General features: G+C 43.3%; 1 protein-coding gene across 1 annotated transcript in view; it reads right to left on the bottom strand.

Annotated features, from left to right (window-relative positions):
- Window positions 1-13,558, bottom strand: part of LOC120990538 (disintegrin and metalloproteinase domain-containing protein 33-like) — a 55,595-nt gene extending 42,037 nt beyond the window's left edge. The window contains exon 1 of the mRNA XM_040419408.1: window positions 13,308-13,558. Within this exon, the coding sequence (XP_040275342.1) occupies window positions 13,308-13,422 (115 nt within the window). The 5' untranslated portion in view covers window positions 13,423-13,558. The remainder of the gene's footprint in view (window positions 1-13,307) is intronic.
- Between the last annotated feature and the right edge of the window lie 8,645 nt (window positions 13,559-22,203).

The following is a 22,203-nucleotide window of genomic DNA, read 5'->3' as shown; positions in this document are numbered from 1 at the left end:
CTGTATGTAGTAATATCCTGAGCTCCCTCTAATGGTGGCTGTATATATCTGTATGTAGTAATCTCCTGAGCTCCCTCTAGTGGTGGCTGTATATATCTGTATGCAGTAATCTCCTGAGCTCCCTCTAGTGGTGGCTGTATATATCTGTATGTAGTAATCTCCTGAGCTCCCTCTTGTGGTGGCGGTATATATCTGTATGTAGTAATCTCCTGAGCTCCCTCTAGTGGTGGCTGTATATATCTGTATATAGTAATCTCCTGAGCTCCCTCTAGTGGTGGCTGTATATATCTGTATGCAGTAATCTCCTGAGCTCCCTCTAGTGGTGGCTGTATATATCTGTATGCAGTAATCTCCTGAGCTCCCTCTAGTGGTGGCTGTATATATCTGTATGCAGTAATCTCCTGAGCTCCCTCTAGTGGTGGCTGTATATATCTGTATGCAGTAATCTCCTGAGCTCCCTCTAGTGGTGGCTGTATATATCTGTATGCAGTAATCTCCCTCTAGTGGTGGCTGTATATATCTGTATGCAGTAATCTCCTGAGCTCGTTCTAGTGGTGGCTGTATATATCTGTATGTAGTAAGCTCCTGAGCTCCGTCTAGTGGTGACTGTATATATCTGTATGTAGTAATCTCCTGAGCTCCCTCTAGTGGTGGCTGTATATATCTGTATGCAGTAATCTCCTGAGCTCCCTCTAGTGGTGGCTGTATATATCTGTATGCAGTAATCTCCTGAGCTCCCTCTAGTGGTGGCTGTATATATCTGTATGCAGTAATCTCCTGAGCTCCCTCTAGTGGTGGCTGTATATATCTGTATGCAGTAATCTCCTGAGCTCCCTCTAGTGGTGGCTGTATATATCTGTATGTAGTAATCTCCTGAGCTCCCTCTAGTGGTGGCTGTATATATCTGTATGCAGTAATCTCCTGAGCTCCCTCTAGTGGTGGCTGTATATATCTGTATGCAGTAATCTCCTGAGCTCCCTCTAGTGGTGGCTGTATATATCTGTATGCAGTAATCTCCTGAGCTCCCTCTAGTGGTGGCTGTATATATCTGTATGCAGTAATCTCCTGAGCTCCCTCTAGTGGTGGCTGTATATATCTGTATGCAGTAATCTCCTGAGCTCCCTCTAGTGGTGGCTGTATATATCTGTATGTAGTAATCTCCTGAGCTCCCTCTAGTGGTGGCTGTATATATCTGTATGTAGTAATCTCCTGAGCTCCCTCTAGTGGTGGCTGTATATATCTGTATGCAGTAATCTCCTGAGCTCCATCTAGTGGTGGCTGTATATATCTGTATATAGTAATCTCCTGGACTCCCTCTAGTGGTGGCTGTATATATCTGTATGTAGTAATCTCCTGAGCTCCCTCTAGTGGTGGCTGTATATATCTGTATGCAGTAATCTCCTGAGCTCCCTCTAGTGGTGGCTGTATATATCTGTATGCAGTAATCTCCTGAGCTCCCTCTAGTGGTGGCTGTATATATCTGTATGGAGTAATCTCCTGAGCTCCCTCTAGTGGTGGCTGTATATATCTGTATGCAGTAAGCTCCTGAGCTCCCTCTAGTGCTGGCTGCAGACAGAACGTTGGCATGTAACTATGTCCATGCAGAGGATTTGGAGCTTTCTTTTACCGTATAGATGGTACATGGTTACTTAGGGATACAATGTATTGATTACAGAATATATTACAAAGAAAACCATGGTGTTCACCGACGGCCCCTAGAGGCACATGGGTTGGTGCTACCTTTTTTATGGACAGGGCACACAGGAAGAAAGCTTGTGATGAGACTATTAATAATTGGCAAATATGCTGCCCAGACTGCGAATGATCAGCGGCGCCCTCTGACTGTGCACCAACCTCATTGTTACAGATTTCTGGGGTTTTCAGCAAGGTTACAGCATACTTTAACTATCTATTCCTCTCACAGTGCCTACTTGTTGTCAGTGAATGTAAACATTCTTGTTTACATCCATAGGACAAAAAAATAATAATTATAATCATGCTCACACATGGAGTCCAGGACAGGAGAAGAATTTCTGCTTATAAGTCATTTCGCTCGCAGATGATTGCCTACACTTTATACATTGCAACAAAACCTCAGCTGTGTGAGCAGGACAAGGCCGGGAGTGTCAGAATGTATTTATGAAGCCACTGGTACAAACCTGATCTCCAATACGTGAAAACCACAGCCCCCCTGGAGTAGCTGTCTCTTTAAATGACTTGCCCCGTAGCCTACCTGGGATTGTTTCTGCTGATTTAACCCTTTGTCTTGGGTCTCATGGGGAGGACATGTAAATGGAGGAGATTGTTATCAGCTGCCAGATGACTCATGGTGGTGACCCATCATACCATACCTACTCATTATGGTGGGGGAGGGGGTGGTCTGACTAAAGGCTTGCAGTATACATATATCTTGGGGTGAGGGTCACATCCTTCCCCTCCAGATCCAAGATTACTCAGCCCCTAGGCCAAAGCCCTCCCTGTACAAGTGGCACATCCTGGAAGATCCCAAGCCATGGCTTCATAAAGGGGGGGCATGATGAGACAGAGACTGGTTGATTTTGGGGTGGTGGTCTCCAGAGCAGGGAGGCACAGATGATGGGTAATGGTAAGGATTGGGGGGGGGTAAGAGGAGTTTGCTAAACTTGGGGAACCCCCTCTATCAGCTCAACATGAAGGGTTTCTCCGCACTCGACAGCCCCCTTACCTGCAGTGTGGCCCCAACCGCTGGGGTATCACTGAGATGAGAGGAATGTATCATAATAATCAGTTACAATGTATCAGTGCAGACAATGCTGTAAACACAGCAGCACCAGTCTCCCCCCTGTCCTGATGGTTTGTTACAATGTATCAGTGCAGACAATGCTCTAAACACAGCAGCACCAGTCTCCCCCCTGTCCTGATGGTTTGTTACAATGTATCAGTGCAGACAATGCTGTAAACACAGCAGCACCAGTCTCCCCCCTGTCCTGATGGTTTGTTACAATGTATCAGTGCAGACAATGCTCTAAACACAGCAGCACCAGTCTCCCCCCTGTCCTGATGGTTTGTTACAATGTATCAGTGCAGACAATGCTCTAAGCACAGCAGCACCAGTCTCTCTCCTGTCCTGATGGTTTGTTACAATGTATCAGTGCGGACAACGCTATAAGCACAGCAGCACCAGTCTCCCCCCTGTCCTGATGGTTTGTTACAATGTATCAGTGCAGACAATGCTCTAAACACAGCAGCACCAGTCTCCCCCCTGTCCTGATGGTTTGTTACAATGTATCAGTGCAGACAATGCTGTAAACACAGCAGCACCAGTCTCCCCCCTGTCCTGATGGTTTGTTACAATGTATCAGTGCAGACAATGCTCTAAACACAGCAGCACCAGTCTCCCCCCTGTCCTGATGGTTTGTTACAATGTATCAGTGCAGACAATGCTCTAAGCACAGCAGCACCAGTCTCTCTCCTGTCCTGATGGTTTGTTACAATGTATCAGTGCGGACAACGCTATAAGCACAGCAGCACCAGTCTCCCCCCTGTCCTGATGGTTTGTTACAATGTATCAGTGCAGACAATGCTCTAAGCACAGCAGCACCAGTCTCCCCCCTGTCCTGATGGTTTGTTACAATGTATCAGTGTGGACAATGCTCTAAACACAGCAGCACCAGTCTCCCCCCTGTCCTGATGGTTTGTTACAATGTATCAGTGTGGACAATGCTCTAAACACAGCAGCACCAGTCTCCCCCCTGTCCTGATGGTTTGTTACAATGTATCAGTACAGACAATGCTCTAAGCACAGCAGCACCAGTCTCCCCCCTGTCCTGATGGTTTGTTACAATGTATCAGTGCGGACAACGCTATAAGCACAGCAGCACCAGTCTCCCCCCTGTCCTGATGGTTTGTTACAATGTATCAGTGCAGACAATGCTATAAGCACAGCAGCACCAGTCTCCCCCCTGTCCTGATGGTTTGTTACAATGTATCAGTGCGGACAATGCTCTAAACACAGCAGCACCAGTCTCCCCCCTGTCCTGATGGTTTGTTACAATGTATCAGTGCAGACAATGCTATAAGCACAGCAGCACCAGTCTCCCCCCTGTCCTGATGGTTTGTTACAATGTATCAGTGCAGACAATGCTCTAAACACAGCAGCACCAGTCTCCCCCCTGTCCTGATGGTTTGTTACAATGTATCAGTACAGACAATGCTATAAACACAGCAGCACCAGTCTCCCCCCTGTCCTGATGGTTTGTTACAATGTATCAGTGCGGACAATGCTATAAGCACAGCAGCACCAGTCTCCCTCCTGTCCTGATGGTTTGTTACAATGTATCAGTGCAGACAACGCTCTAAGCACAGCAGCACCAGTCTCCCCCCTGTCCTGATGGTTTGTTACAATGTATCAGTGCAGACAATGCTCTAAACACAGCAGCACCAGTCTCCCTCCTGTCCTGATGGTTTGTTACAATGTATCAGTGCAGACAACGCTCTAAGCACAGCAGCACCAGTCTCCCCCCTGTCCTGATGGTTTGTTACAATGTATCAGTGCGGACAATGCTATAAGCACAGCAGCACCAGTCTCCCTCCTGTCCTGATGGTTTGCTACAATGTATCAGTGCGGACAATGCTCTAAACACAGCAGCACCAGTCTCCCTCCTGTCCTGATGGTTTGTTACAATGTATCAGTGCGGACAATGCTCTAAACACAGCAGCACCAGTCTCCCTCCTGTCCTGATGGTTTGTTACAATGTATCAGTGCGGACAACGCTCTAAACACAGCAGCACCAGTCTCCCCCCTGTCCTGATGGTTTGTAGCTGGATGAAAACGAATATTCCCATTCACTGACAGCAAGCACAAATAATGACAGTTATGAATAGTGGTCCATTCCAACATCCGTGTGTGTTTTGCGTTCTGCATTTTGCGGACTGCACATCGGCAGCACTAATAGAAATGCCTATTCTTATCTGCTATTGCGGACAAGAACAGGACATGTTCTATTTTTTTCAGGATCGGAAGTGCGGGTCAGCAATTCCGGATCCGGGCCGCACATCGCGCAGCCCCATAGAAATGAATGGGTCCGCAATTCCGTTCCGCAAAATGCGGAACGGAATTGCGGATGTGTGAATGGAGCCTAAAACACAAAGTCTACTAGAAAGTTTAAGAGCAATGGTTACCCCCAGTTATACCCCCAGCGGCCTCTGGAGCGTCCTGGCTTTAACCCTTTCATGGTCCACTCTCATGACCTAAAATTAGAGGGTCTCTATAAATAGTCCTGGGGGGGGTTGCTGTCCCATATGATGGAAGGTCATGCGGGAGCCTAATAGCTGCTTTATGGGAAAGAATGCAGGACCAATGGCTGTGCGGGGAAGGAGCTTCCTGTGGGGGTCACAGGGGACAACGTGGACCTCAGCCGGGGCTCTCGGGAAGCTTCCTTAGAAGATGTCCCGCCAGGAATCATCTTACTGCAGGATCCATAGCATATACTTCATGAATAGAATGCCAGAACTACAGTGAAAACTGACACCTTGACAGAGCGGAATCCAGAGGGGAATGACACTTCTAGACCTGAGCATATGCGCCCCATTACAATGTGATGTGCACATGTGGCCCCGGGATGACATGCAGGGCCCACAGCGGACTCGGGGCCTGGAAATCACTCTCCGAACAGCTGAAGTGTTAGTGGTTTTGGCAGAACAGAGCGAGGCTTGTCCCGTAACTCTGAGCCCCCGCAAGAACAGACAAAACATTGTAACAGAGCGGCCGGACCCCCGGGGGGCACCACCCGAATATCTGACAGTCATGAGACACTCTGGGGTCACATGTGCAACAGGGTGCAATGTGCCGTAACCCAAAGGCCTCACTTAAAGGGGAAGTCCACCATAATCCTAGTCTACTGTGAAGACAAAACTCACCACAGCAAGCGCTCTGCAGATACCGGACGGGAAGGGTTAACTGGGAGATTTCAGCCCTTAAAGTGACAGAACAGTGAGTGCAGCTCTGGAGTATAATACAGGATGTAACTCAGGATCAGTACAGGATAAGTAATGTCTGTACACAGTGACTGCACCAGCAGAATAGTGAGTGCAGCTCTGGAGTATAATACAGGATGTAACTCAGGATCAGTACAGGATAAGTAATGTACACAGTGACTGCACCAGCAGAATAGTGAGTGCAGCTCTGGAGTATAATACAGGATGTAACTCAGGATCAGTACAGGATAAGTAATGTATGTACACAGTGACTGCACCAGCAGAATAGTGAGTGCAGCTCTGGAGTATAATACAGGATATAACTCAGGATCAGTACAGGATAAGTAATGTATGTACACAGTGACTGCAGAATAGTGAGTGCAGCTCTGGAGTATAATACAGGATGTAACTCAGGATCAGTACAGGATAAGTAATGTACAGTCGTGGCCAAAAGTTTTGAGAATTACATAAATATTGGAAATTGGAAAAGTTGCTGCTTAAGTTTTTATAATAGCAATTTGCATCTACTCCAGAATGTTATGAAGAGGGATCAGATGAATTGCATAGTCCTTCTTTGCCATGAAAATTAACTTAATCCCAAAAAAACCTTTCCACTGCATTTCATTGCTGTCATTAAAGGACCTGCTGAGATCATTTCAGTAATCCTCTTGTTAACTCAGGTGAGAATGTTGACGAGCACAAGGCTGGAGATCATTATGTCAGGCTGATTGGGTTAAAATGGCAGACTTGACATGTTAAAAGGAGGGTGATGGTTGAAATCATTGTTCTTCCATTGTTAACCATGGTGACCTGCAAAGAAACGCGTGCAGCCATCATTGCGTTGCATAAAAATGGCTTCACAGGCAAGGATATTGTGGCTACTAAGATTGCACCTCAATCAACAATTTATAGGATCATCAAGAACTTCAAGGAAAGAGGTTCAATTCTTGTTAAGAAGGCTTCAGGGGGTCCAAGAAAGTCCAGCAAGCGCCAGGATCGTCTCCTAAAGAGGATTCAGCTGCGGGATCGGAGTGCCACCAGTGCAGCGCTTGCTCAGGAATGGCAGCAGGCAGGTGTGAGCGCATCTGCACGCACAGTGAGGCCCAGACTTTTGGAAGATGGCCTGGTGTCAAGAAGGGCAGCAAAGAAGCCACTTCTCTAAAAAAAAAACATCAGGGACAGATTGATCTTCTGCAGAAAGTCTGGTGAATGGACTGCTGAGGACTGGGGCAAAGTCATATTCTCCGATGAAGCCTCTTTCCGATTGTTTGGGGCATCTGGAAAAAGGCTTGTCCGGAGAAGAAAAGGTGAGCGCTACCATCAGTCCTGTGTCATGCCAACAGTAAAGTATCCTGAGACCATTCATGTGTGGGGTTGCTTCTCATCCAAGGGAGTGGGCTCACTCACAATTTTGCCCAAAAACACAGCCATGAATAAAGAATGGCACCAAAACACCCTCCAACAGCAACTTCTTCCAACAATCCAACAACAGTTTGGTGAAGAGCAATGCATTTCCCAGCACGATGGAGCACCGTGCCATAAGGCAAAAGTGATAACTAAGTGGCTCGGGGACCAAAACGTTGACATTTTGGGTCCATGGCCTGGAAACTCCCCAGATCTTAATCCCATTGAGAACTTGTGGTCCATCCTCAAGAGGCGGGTGGACAAACAAAAACCCACTAATTCTGACAAACTCCAAGAAGTGATTATGAAAGAATGGGTTGCTATCAGTCAGGAATTGGCCCAGAAGGTGATTGAGAGCATGCCCAGTCGGATTGCAGAGGTCCTGAAAAAGAAGGGCCAACACTGCAAATACTGACTCTTTGCATAAATGTCATGGAATTGTCGATAAAAGCCTTTGAAACGTATGAAGTGCGTGTAATTATATTTCACTACATCACAGAAACAACTGAAACAAAGATCTAAAAGCAGTTTAGCAGCAAACTTTGTGAAAACTAATATTTGTGTCATTCTCAAAACTTTTGGCCACGACTGTATGTACACAGTGACTGCACCAGCAGAATAGTGAGTGCAGCTCTGGAGTATAATACAGGATGTAACTCAGGATCAGTACAGGATAAGTAATGTATGTACACAGTGACTGCACCAGCAGAATAGTGAGTGCAGCTCTGGAGTATAATACAGGAGGTAACTCAGGATCAGTACAGGATAAGTAATGTATATACACAGTGACTGCACCAGCAGAATAGTGAGTGCAGCTCTGGAGTATAATACAGGATGTAACTCAGGATCAGTAAAGGATAAGTAATGTATGTACACAGTGACTGCACCAGCAGAATAGTGAGTGCAGCTCTGGAGTATAATACAGGATGTAACTCAGGATCAGTAAAGGATAAGTAATGTATGTACACAGTGACTGCACCAGCAGAATAGTGAGTGCAGCTCTGGGGTATAATACAGGATGTAACTCAGGATCAGTACAGGATAAGTAATGTATGTACACGGTGACTGCACCAGCAGAATAGTGAGTGCAGCTCTGGAGTATAATACAGGATGTAACTCAGGATCAGTACAGGATAAGTAATGTATGTACACAGTGACTGCACCAGCAGAATAGTGAGTGCAGCTCTGGAGTATAATACAGGATGTAACTCAGGATCAGTACAGGATAAGTAATGTATGTACACAGTGACTGCACCAGCAGAATAGTGAGTGCAGCTCCGGAGTATAATACAGGATGTAACTCAGGATCAGTACAGGATAAGTAATGTATGTACACAGTGACTGCACCAGCAGAATAGTGAGTGCAGCTCTGGAGTATAATACAGGATGTAACTCAGGATCAGTACAGGATAAGTAATGTATGTACACAGTGACTGCACCAGCAGAATAGTGAGTGCAGCTCCGGAGTATAATACAGGATGTAACTCAGGATCAGTACAGGATAAGTAATGTATGTACACAGTGACTGCACCAGCAGAATAGTGAGTGAAGCTCTGGGGTATAATACAGGATGTAACTCTGGATCAGTACAGGATAAGTAATGTATGTACACAGTGACTGCACCAGCAGAATAGTGAGTGCAGCTCCGGAGTATAATACAGGATGTAACTCAGGATCAGTACAGGATAAGTAATGTATGTACACAGTGACTGCACCAGCAGAATAGTGAGTGAAGCTCTGGGGTATAATACAGGATGTAACTCAGGATCAGTACAGGATAAGTAATGTATGTACACAGTGACTGCACCAGCAGAATAGTGAGTGCAGCTCTGGAGTATAATACAGGATGTAACTCAGGATCAGTACAGGATATGTAATGTATGTACACAGTGACTGCACCACCAGACTAGTGAGTGCAGCTCTGGAGTATAATACAGGATGTAACTCAGGATCAGTACAGGATAAGTAATGTATGTACACAGTGACTGCACCAGCAGAATAGTGAGTGCAGCTCTGGAGTATAATACAGGCTCTTCAGAGCATTGTTTCTCATGATATAACAAATTCCGATACAGCATATAACTCCTTTTTCCCCCTCAGCTGCAATCCCCTGAAGATGCAGAAAACCATCACATTGCCGATTAGATTGTTAGTTTCTGAGGCAAGTCTCACTTCAGTCGTCAATCACTATTCCTGTGTACACGTCTAGAAGTCTCACTTCCACCGCTATACAGTCTCTGGTCAGTGCGTTCATATATTACAATAAGGCCTCTTGCCCACGACCGTCTGCCCTCTGAGATTTACGGTCCGTGAGCCGCCATATGTCCCGGAGCGGCACTGATCGTGCTCACGGGAGCGCGCAGTATCACAGATTACAATGATGCTGTGGACGCCCGGCCGCCCGCGGGGCTATTGTCCCGCACTCATACGATCATATGATGCTGTGTGCTCCCGATCAGTGCCGCTCACGGACCGTATATCTCGGAGGGCAGACGGTCGTGGGCAAGAGGCTCAGAATGATCTCCGAAACGTCGGTGCCACAGAATCCAGCTATAATAGGGGAACAGATGATATCTGGGGGTCGGCGATACTCTCATGTTCCTGTACATTGTGTTATCAGGAGGATCTCCTCTACCTCAGCACAGAGATGAACTCACAGCAGGAAATGAGCCATCTCATTAACCCTTCCCCCACCGCAGCCAGCAGAGCCTGGTCTATATGCGAGCATGACCACCTGGTGGGACTGATCCGACCACATCCAACTATCCCTGATAAACTGTCCCAGCAGAATGTAAACGTCATAAAAACCAAAATTACCAAGTGCCAGTAGTGGAGGAGACCTGAAAACAAGAGGACCACAGAGGAGATGATTCCTGAGGTCAAACATGTATGGTCACAGGGTTCCCATATTATGTCTGCTCTCTACTATAATGCTTATACTGACAAGCTGACCATAAGAGCTTACACTCTACAGGATAGAGAGAGGACCTCACTGACCATAAGAGTTTACACTCTACAGGAGAGAGAGGACCTCACTGACCATAAAAGCTTACACTCTACAGGAGAGAGAGGACCTCACTGACCATAAGAACTTACACTCTACAGGAGAGAGAGGACCTCACTGACCATAGGAGCTTACACTCTACAGGAGAGAGAGAGGACCTCACTGACCATAAGAGCTTACACTCTACAGGAGAGAGAGGACCTCACTGACCATAAGAGCTTACACTCTACAGGAGAGAGAGGACCTCACTGACCATAAGAACTTACACTCTACAGGAGAGAGAGGACCTCACTGACCATAGGAGCTTACACTCTACAGGAGAGAGAAGACCTCACTGACCATAGGAGCTTACACTCTACAGGAGAGAGAGAGGACATCACTGACCATAAGAGCTTACACTCCACAGGAGAGAGAGAAAGGACCCCACTGACCATAAGAGCTTACACTCTACAGGAGAGAGAGAGGACATCACTGACCATAAGAGCTTACACTCTACAGGAGAGAGAGGACCTCACTGACCATAAGAGCTTACACTCTACAGGAGAGAGAGGACCTCACTGACCATAAGAGCTTACACTCTACAGGAGAGAGAGGACCTCACTGACCATAAGAGCTTACACTCTACAGGAGAGAGAGGACCTCACTGACCATAAGAGCTTACACTCTACAGGAGAGAGAGGACCTCACTGACCATAAGAGCTTACACTCTACAGGAGAGAGAGGACCTCACTGACCATAAGAGCTTACACTCTACAGGAGAGAGAGGACCTCACTGACCATAAGAGCTTACACTCTACAGGAGAGAGAAGACCTCACTGACCATAAGAGCTTACACTCTACAGGAGAGAGAGGACCTCACTGACCATAAGAGCTTACACTCTACAGGAGAGAGAGGACCCCACTGACCATAAGAGCTTACACTCTACAGGAGAGAGAAAGGACCTCACTGACCATAAGAGCTTACACTCTACAGGAGAGAGAGGACATCACTGACCATAAGAGCTTACACTCTACAGGAGAGAGAGGACCTCACTGATCATAAGAGCTTACATTCTACAGGAGAGAGAGGACCCCACTGACCATAAGAGCTTACACTCTACAGGAGAGGACCTCACTGACCATAAGAGCTTACACTCTACAGGAGAGAGAGGACCCCACTGACCATTGTTTTCTTATCTCATACTATGTTGATAATTACAGCAGTGATTTGTTACATTGTATCAGTTTTCTATGTTGTGTGCAGTGGTGACGCCCCCTCTTCCATTACATTACTGTATATTCTATCCTGGCAGCTCGTTACAATGTATCAGGGGACACTAACCTTCCAGAATTCCGCCGTAGGAGAACTTTGTTACTGTGTATCTTGGATAGAACCCAGTGCTAGAGCTTTATATGACACAATATTTAATCATTGCAGTTGCTTTGTTACAGTGTATCGGTGGATATGGTATTGAGTACTGTGGCGTTATATGACACTACACTGTATCACAGCAGGGCTTTGTTACAGTGTGTCGGTGGATATACTATTGAGCTCTGTAGCGTTATATGAGACTTTACACTATATCACAGCGGGACTTTGTTACAGTGTATCGGTGGATATACTATTGAGCTCTGTAGCGTTCTATGACACTACACTGTATCACAGCAGGACTTTGTTACAGTGTATCGGTGGATATAGTGCTGAGCTCTGTAGCGTTCTATGACACTATACAGTATCACAGCAGGGCTTTGTTACAGTGTATCGTTGGATATACTATTGAGCTCTGTAGCATTATATGAGACTATACTGTATCACAGCGGGACTTTGTTACAGTGTATCGGTGGATATACTATTGAGCTCTGTAGCGTTCTATGACACTACACTGTATCACAGCAGGACTTTGTTACAGTGTATCGGTGGATATAGTGCTGAGCTCTGTAGCGTTCTATGACACTATACAGTATCACAGCAGGGCTTTGTTACAGTGTATCGGTGGATATACTATTGAGCTCTGTAGCATTATATGAGACTATACTGTATCACAGCGGGACTTTGTTACAGTGTATCGGTGGATATACTATTGAGCTCTGTAGCGTTCTATGACACTACACTGTATCACAGCAGGACTTTGTTACAGTGTATCGGTGGATATAGTGCTGAGCTCTTAAGCGTTATATGAGACTATACTGTATCACAGCAGGACTTTGTTACAGTGTATCGGTGGATATAGTATTGAGTACAATGGCGTTATATGAGACTATACTGTATCACAGCAGGGCTTTGTCACAGTGTATCGGTGGATATAGTGCTGAGCTCTGTAGCGTTCTATGACACTATACAGTATCACAGCAGGGCTTTGTTACAGTGTATCGGTGGATATACTATTGAGCTCTGTAGCATTATATGAGACTATACTGTATCACAGCGGGACTTTGTTACAGTGTATCGGTGGATATACTATTGAGCTCTGTAGCGTTCTATGACACTACACTGTATCACAGCAGGACTTTGTTACAGTGTATCGGTGGATATAGTGCTGAGCTCTTAAGCGTTATATGAGACTATACTGTATCACAGCAGGACTTTGTTACAGTGTATCGGTGGATATAGTATTGAGTACAATGGCGTTATATGAGACTATACTGTATCACAGCAGGGCTTTGTCACAGTGTATCGGTGGATATAGTGCTGAGCTCTGAAGCGTTCTATGAGACTATACTGTATCACAGCAGGACTTTGTTACAGTGTATCGGCGGATATAGTGCTGAGCTTTGAAGCGTTCTATGAGACTACACTGTATCACAGCAGGACTTTGTTACAGTGTATCGGCGGATACAACATTAGGTGATTAGAACGTCGTTCTCTATACCATGCGACATATAGGAGCACAGGGGATGGCGGTACAAGGTGCCTGGTCCCCGGCCCAGAAGATGAGAGAACAGCAGAGATGAGGGGGTTACTTACCGAGAGTCTTCTGCGGGGCGGTAAAAGGGGACATAACAAGAATAATGTACAAAATCCATAATATCCAGGGCCATAGAGCTGCAGGCGGCGGACTACTTCCCCAGCGTGTCCTCATGTCAGAGTGTGACTCCTTCTAACATCTCCAGCTAGCTGAGGGGCCTCTATATATATCTCAGTCCTCCCCTCCTCCCCCGGCCGCCCCCTCTGCTGGCCAGGCCCCTGCACCTCCTCACAGATTCCAGATGTAAGGCAGTGTCTGCAGGGTGGGTCCTGGCACTGCAGGGGTTAAGGGGATGTGATAAGCAGATTACAGCGCTCAGCAGGGTATGATACCAGTCACTCATTACTGATCCCCCATTTCCTGCCCATGCATGCCTCATCAGTAACCAGCCAATAGAGGAGACCCCAGGAAATGAGCCCCCTGCTGTCCGTACGGGGGAAGTGCGAATACACATTGTGGTGTGTGTATGAGGAGTGTGCCGTCTGTACATACAGTGTATTAGTGTAGTGTGTGTATGAGGAGTGTGCCGTCTGTACATACAGTGTATTAGTGTAGTATGTGTATGAGGAGTGTGCTGTCTGTACATACAGTGTATTAGTGTAGTGTGTGTATGAGGAGTGTGCCGTCTGTACATACAGTGTATTAGTGTGGTGTGTGTATGAGGAGTGTGCCGTCTGTACATACAGTGTATTAGTGTAGTGTGTGTATGAGGAGTGTGCCGTCTGTACATACAGTGTATTAGTGTAGTGTGTGTATGAGGAGTGTGCCGTCTGTACATACAGTGTATTAGTGTAGTATGTGTATGAGGATTGTGCTGTCTGTACATACAGTGTATTAGTGTAGTGTGTGTATGAGGAGTGTGCTGTCTGTACATACAGTGTATTAGTGTAGTGTGTGTATGAGGAGTGTGCCGTCTGTACATACAGTGTATTAGTGTAGTGTGTGTATGAGGAGTGTGCCGTCTGTACATACAGTGTATTAGTGTAGTGTGTGTATGAGGAGTGTGCCGTCTGTACATACAGTGTATTAGTGTAGTATGTGTATGAGGATTGTGCTGTCTGTACATACAGTGTATTAGTGTAGTGTGTGTATGAGGAGTGTGCTGTCTGTACATACAGTGTATTAGTGTAGTGTGTGTATGAGGAGTGTGCTGTCTGTACATACAGTGTATTAGTGTAGTGTGTGTATGAGGAGTGTGCTGTCTGTACATACAGTGTATTAGTGTAGTGTGTGTATGAGGAGTCTGCTGTCTGTACATACAGTGTATTAGTGTAGTGTGTGTATGAGGAGTGTGCTGTCTGTACATACAGTGTATTAGTGTAGTGTGTGTATGAGGAGTGTGCTGTCTGTACATACAGTGTATTAGTGTAGTGTGTGTATGAGGAGTGTGCTGTCTGTACATACAGTGTATTAGTGTAGTGTGTGTATGAGGAGTGTGCTGTCTGTACATACAGTGTATTAGTGTAGTGTGTGTATGAGGAGTGTGCCGTCTGTACATACAGTGTATTAGTGTAGTATGTGTATGAGGAGTGTGCCGTCTGTACATACAGTGTATTAGTGTAGTGTGTGTATGAGGAGTGTGCCGTCTGTACATACAGTGTATTAGTGTAGTGTGTGTATGAGGATTGTGCCGTCTGTACATACAGTGTATTAGTGTAGTGTGTGTATGAGGAGTGTGCCGTCTGTACATACAGTGTATTAGTGTAGTGTGTGTATGAGGAGTGTGCCGTCTGTACATACAGTGTATTAGTGTAGTGTGTGTATGAGGAGTGTGCCGTCTGTACATACAGTGTATTAGTGTAGTGTGTGTATGAGGAGTGTGCCGTCTGTACATACAGTGTATTAGTGTAGTATGTGTATGAGGAGTGTGCCGTCTGTACATACAGTGTATTAGTGTCGTGTGTGTATGAGGAGTGTGCCGTCTGTACATACAGTGTATTAGTGTAGTGTGTGTATGAGGAGTGTGCCGTCTGTACATACAGTGTATTAGTGTAGTGTGTGTATGAGGAGTGTGCCGTCTGTACATACAGTGTATTAGTGTAGTGTGTGTATGAGGAGTGTGCCGTCTGTACATACAGTGTATTAGTGTAGTGTGTGTATGAGGAGTGTGCCGTCTGTACATACAGTGTATTAGTGTAGTGTGTGTATGAGGAGTGTGCCGTCTGTACATACAGTGTATTAGTGTAGTGTGTGTATGAGGAGTGTGCCGTCTGTACATACAGTGTATTAGTGTAGTGTGTGTATGAGGAGTGTGCCGTCTGTACATACAGTGTATTAGTGTAGTGTGTGTATGAGGAGTGTGCCGTCTGTACATACAGTGTATTAGTGTAGTGTGTGTATGAGGAGTGTGCCGTCTGTACATACAGTGTATTAGTGTAGTGTGTGTATGAGGAGTGTGCTGTCTGTACATACAGTGTATTAGTGTAGTGTGTGTATGAGGAGTGTGCCGTCTGTACATACAGTGTATTAGTGTAGTGTGTGTATGAGGAGTGTGCCGTCTGTACATACAGTGTATTAGTGTAGTGTGTGTATGAGGAGTGTGCCGTCTGTACATACAGTGTATTAGTGTAGTGTGTGTATGAGGAGTGTGCCGTCTGTACATACAGTGTATTAGTGTAGTGTGTGTATGAGGAGTGTGCCGTCTGTACATACAGTGTATTAGTGTAGTGTGTGTATGAGGAGTGTGCCGTCTGTACATACAGTGTATTAGTGTAGTGTGTGTATGAGGAGTGTGCCGTCTGTACATACAGTGTATTAGTGTAGTGTGTGTATGAGGAGTGTGCCGTCTGTACATACAGTGTATTAGTGTAGTGTGTGTATGAGGAGTGTGCCGTCTGTACATACAGTGTATTAGTGTAGTGTGTGTATGAGGAGTGTGCCGTCTGTACATACAGTGTATTAGTGTAGTGTGTGTATGAGGAGTGTGCCGTCTGTACATACAGTGTATTAGTGTAGTGTGTGTATGAGGAGTGTGCCGTCTGTACATACAGTGTATTAGTGTAGTGTGTGTATGAGGAGTGTGCCGTCTGTACATACAGTGTATTAGTGTAGTGTGTGTATGAGGAGTGTGCCGTCTGTACATACAGTGTATTGGTGTAGTGTGTGTATGAGGAGTGTGCCGTCTGTACATACAGTGTATTAGTGTAGTGTGTGTATGAGGAGTGTGCCGTCTGTACATACAGTGTATTGGTGTAGTGTGTGTATGAGGAGTGTGCTGTCTGTACATACAGTGTATTAGTGTAGTGTGTGTATGAGGAGTGTGCTGTCTGTACATACAGTGTATTAGTGTGGTGTGTGTATGAGGAGTGTGCTGTCTGTACATACAGTGTATTAGTGTGGTGTATGTATGAGGAGTGTGCTGTCTGTACATACAGTGTATTAGTGTAGTGTGTGTATGAGGAGTGTGCTGTCTGTACATACAGTGTATTAGTGTAGTGTGTGTATGAGGAGTGTGCCGTCTGTACATACAGTGTATTAGTGTAGTGTGTGTATGAGGAGTGTGCTGTCTGTACATACAGTGTATTAGTGTAGTGAGTGTATGAGGAGTGTGCTGTCTGTACATACAGTGTATTAGTGTAGTGTGTGTATGAGGAGTGTGCCGTCTGTACATACAGTGTATTAGTGTAGTGTGTGTATGAGGAGTGTGCCGTCTGTACATACAGTGTATTAGTGTAGTGTGTGTATGAGGAGTGTGCTGTCTGTACATACAGTGTATTAGTGTAGTGAGTGTATGAGGAGTGTGCTGTCTGTACATACAGTGTATTAGTGTGGTGTGTGTATGAGGAGTGTGCTGTCTGTACATACAGTGTATTAGTGTAGTGAGTGTATGAGGAGTGTGCTGTCTGTACATACAGTGTATTAGTGTAGTGTGTGTATGAGGAGTGTGCTGTCTGTACATACAGTGTATTAGTGTGGTGTGTGTATGAGGAGAGTGTAGTCTGTATGTATGAGTGCAGTATATATATATATTGTGACAGTCCGTTATTTGGCTCACCTTTCCAGAGGTGAAAAGGTAGGGGGATTAGTCAGATTATTTCGCAGAAGGAGACCTCAGGAGACAGAAGTGCATTTCCAATGGCGTCCTGCCAGCTTTTATTTCACAGGTTGCATGAAAACACAAAAACATAAACACAAGACCTAGCCTTGTCCAGGCTCTAACTAAACAATAGGTCCCTCTCTAGGACGTGGATGAGCTATCCTCAGTCCTCCCGTAATAGGCCCGCTGTCTGAACAGCAACCTGTGATACTTGCAGTTTGCAGGCTCTGGACCTTCAGGGTCCCTCAGTGAGATGTGGCTTCTCTCCCTCCCAGGAAGTTCTGAGCAAGTGTGTTGTCAGCCCCGTTATCGAGCAACTCCCCAGGTGCAGCTCATCAGGACCCAGGCTTAGGTTTTTTAACCCTTTCCTAAATAACTTTCTTCAGCATATGCTAAGAACCTGGGAGACACATATATACCCTCAATTACTTCACCCTGTGAGACACCACAATATATATATATATATATATTTATATATATCCATGAGGAAAATCTGGCAGCACTCCCTTTAGCAGTATCACAGGGTGCCCGCGGTGGTCCCTCGATTCAGGACGGAAGATAAAGAAGAAGATCCGCAGCACTCCATGACAGATAAAATGTGCTCTTTATTCACACATATCAAATATTGACAACGTTTCGTTTCTCTCACAGAACCTTTCTCAAGTCAGGTTTTATATATATGTGTGTGTAGTGTATATGTATGAGTGCAGTGTACATGTATGAGTTCAGTGTACATATATATAATATTTTAGTGTGTATGTATGAGTGCAGTGTATATGTATGACTGTATTGTATGTATGTATGTATGAGTGCAGTGTATATGTATGAGCATAGTGTGTATGTATGAATGCAGTGCATATGTGGTAGTGCATTGTATATGTATTAGTGCAGTGTATATGTATGACTGTATTTTTTATGTATGAGTGCGTTATATATGTATGAGCGTAGTGTGTATCTATGAGTGCAGTGTAAATGTTTGACTGTTGTCTGTATGTATGAGTGCAGTGTATATGAAGGAGTACAGTGCATAAGTATGACTGTAGTGTGTATGTAGGATTGCAGTCTATATGTATGATTGCAGTATATATATATATATATATATATATATATATATATATATCTGTGTGCAGTGTACATGTATGAGTTCAGTGTATATATATATATGATTTTAGTGTGTATGTATGAGTGCAGTGTATATGTATGACTGTAGTGTATGTATGTATGTATGTATGTATGAGTGCAGTGTATATGTATGACTGTAGTGTATGTATGTATGTATGTATGACTGTAGTGTATGTATGTATGACTGTAGTGTATGTATGTATGAGTGCAGTGTATATGTATGACTGTAGTGTATGTATTTATGAGTGCAGTGTATATGTATGACTGTAGTGTATGTATGTATGTATGAGTGCAGTGTATATGTATGACTGTAGTGTATGTATGTATGTATGTATGAGTGCAGTGTATATGTATGACTGTATTGTATGTATGTATGTATGAGTGCAGTGTATATGTATGACTGTAGTGCATGTATGAATACAGTGTATATGTATGACTGTAGTGTATGTATGTATGTATGAGTGCAGTGCATATGTATGACTGTAGTGTATGTATGACTGTAATGTATGTATGACTGTAGTGTATGTATGTATGAGTGCAGTGTATATGTATGACTGTAGTGTATGTATGTATGTATGAGTGCAGTGCATATGTATGACTGTAGTGTATGTATGACTGTAGTGTATGTATGTATGTATGAGTGCAGTGTATATGTATGACTGTAGTGTATGTATGTATGACTGTAGTGTATGTATGTATGTATGACTGTAGTGTATGTATGTATGAGTGCAGTGTATATGTATGACTGTAGTGTATGTATGTATGTATGTATGTATGAGTGCAGTGTATATGTATGACTGTATTGTATGTATGTATGTATGTATGTATGAGTGCAGTGTATATGTATGACTGTAGTGTATGTATGAATACAGTGTATATGTATGACTGTAGTGTATGTATGTATGTATGAGTGCAGTGCATATGTATGACTGTAGTGTATGTATGACTGTAATGTATGTATGACTGTAGTGTATGTATGTATGTATGAGTGCAGTGCATATGTATGACTGTAGTGTATGTATGACTGTAATGTATGTATGACTGTAGTGTATGTATGTATGTATGAGTGCAGTGTATATGTATGACTGTAGTGTATGTATGTATGACTGTAGTGTATGTATGTATGTATGTATGACTGTAGTGTATGTATGACTGTAGTGTATGTATGTATGTATGACTGTAGTGTATGTATGTATGAGTGCAGTGTATATGTATGACTGTAGTGTATGTATGTATGAGTGCAGTGTATATGTATGACTGTAGTGTATGTATGTATGTATGTATGAGTGCAGTGTATATGTATGACTGTATTGTATGTATGTATGTATGAGTGCAGTGTATATGTATGACTGTAGTGTATGTATGTATGTATGAGTGCAGTGTATATGTATGACTGTATTGTATGTATGTATGTATGAGTGCAGTGTATATGTATGACTGTAGTGCATGTATGAATACAGTGTATATGTATGACTGTAGTGTATGTATGTATGTATGAGTGCAGTGCATATGTATGACTGTAGTGTATGTATGACTGTAATGTATGTATGACTGTAGTGTATGTATGTATGTATGAGTGCCGTGTATATGTATGACTGTAGTGTATGTATGACTGTAGTGTATGTATGACTGTAGTGTATGTATGTATGTATGTATGTATGAGTGCAGTGTATATGTATGACTGTAGTGTATGTATGTATGACTGTAGTGTATGTATGTATGTATGACTGTAGTGTATGTATGTATGTATGTATGTATGAGTGCAGTGTATATGTATGACTGTAGTGTATGTATGAATACAGTGTATATGTATGACTGTAGTGTATGTATGTATGTATGTATGAGTGCAGTGCATATGTATGACTGTAGTGTATGTATGACTGTAATGTATGTATGACTGTAGTGTATGTATGTATGTATGTATGTATGAGTGCAGTGCATATGTATGACTGTAGTGTATGTATGACTGTAATGTATGTATGACTGTAGTGTATGTATGTATGTATGTATGAGTGCAGTGCATATGTATGACTGTAGTGTATGTATGACTGTATTGTATGTATGTATGTATGAGTGCAGTGTATATGTATGACTGTAGTGTATGTATGTATGTATGAGTGCAGTGTATATGTATGACTGTATTGTATGTATGTATGTATGAGTGCAGTGTATATGTATGACTGTAGTGTATGTATGTATGTATGTATGAGTGCAGTGTATATGTATGACTGTAGTGTATGTATGACTGTAGTGTATGTATGTATGTATGACTGTAGTGTATGTATGTATGAGTGCAGTGTATATGTATGACTGTAGTGTATGTATGTATGAGTGCAGTGTATATGTATGACTGTAGTGTATGTATGTATGTATGTATGAGTGCAGTGTATATGTATGACTGTATTGTATGTATGTATGTATGAGTGCAGTGTATATGTATGACTGTAGTGTATGTATGTATGTATGAGTGCAGTGTATATGTATGACTGTATTGTATGTATGTATGTATGAGTGCAGTGTATATGTATGACTGTAGTGCATGTATGAATACAGTGTATATGTATGACTGTAGTGTATGTATGTATGTATGAGTGCAGTGCATATGTATGACTGTAGTGTATGTATGACTGTAATGTATGTATGACTGTAGTGTATGTATGTATGTATGAGTGCCGTGTATATGTATGACTGTAGTGTATGTATGACTGTAGTGTATGTATGACTGTAGTGTATGTATGTATGTATGTATGAGTGCAGTGTATATGTATGACTGTAGTGTATGTATGTATGACTGTAGTGTATGTATGTATGTATGACTGTAGTGTATGTATGTATGTATGTATGTATGAGTGCAGTGTATATGTATGACTGTAGTGTATGTATGAATACAGTGTATATGTATGACTGTAGTGTATGTATGTATGTATGTATGAGTGCAGTGCATATGTATGACTGTAGTGTATGTATGACTGTAATGTATGTATGACTGTAGTGTATGTATGTATGTATGTATGTATGAGTGCAGTGCATATGTATGACTGTAGTGTATGTATGACTGTAATGTATGTATGACTGTAGTGTATGTATGTATGTATGAGTGCAGTGCATATGTATGACTGTAGTGTATGTATGACTGTATTGTATGTATGTATGTATGAGTGCAGTGTATATGTATGACTGTAGTGTATGTATGTATGTATGAGTGCAGTGTATATGTATGACTGTATTGTATGTATGTATGTATGAGTGCAGTGTATATGTATGACTGTAGTGTATGTATGTATGTATGTATGAGTGCAGTGCATATGTATGACTGTAGTGTATGTATGACTGTAATGTATGTATGACTGTAGTGTATGTATGTATGTATGTATGAGTGCCGTGTATATGTATGACTGTAGTGTATGTATGACTGTAGTGTATGTATGTATGTATGACTGTAGTGTATGTATGTATGTATGACTGTAGTGTATGTATGTATGTATGAGTGCAGTGTATATGTATGACTGTAGTGTATGTATGAATACAGTGTATATGTATGACTGTAGTGTATGTATGTATGTATGTATGAGTGCAGTGCATATGTATGACTGTAGTGTATGTATGACTGTAATGTATGTATGACTGTAGTGTATGTATGTATGTATGTATGAGTGCCGTGTATATGTATGACTGTAGTGTATGTATGACTGTAGTGTATGTATGTATGTATGAGTGCAGTGTATATGTATGACTGT

This window comes from Bufo bufo, chromosome 2 (genome assembly GCF_905171765.1).
Source record: "Bufo bufo chromosome 2, aBufBuf1.1, whole genome shotgun sequence".
Lineage (NCBI taxonomy): Eukaryota > Metazoa > Chordata > Amphibia > Anura > Bufonidae > Bufo > Bufo bufo.
The sequence above is the reverse complement of the archived record's forward strand: the minus strand, read 5'-3'. Positions and strand labels throughout refer to the sequence as shown.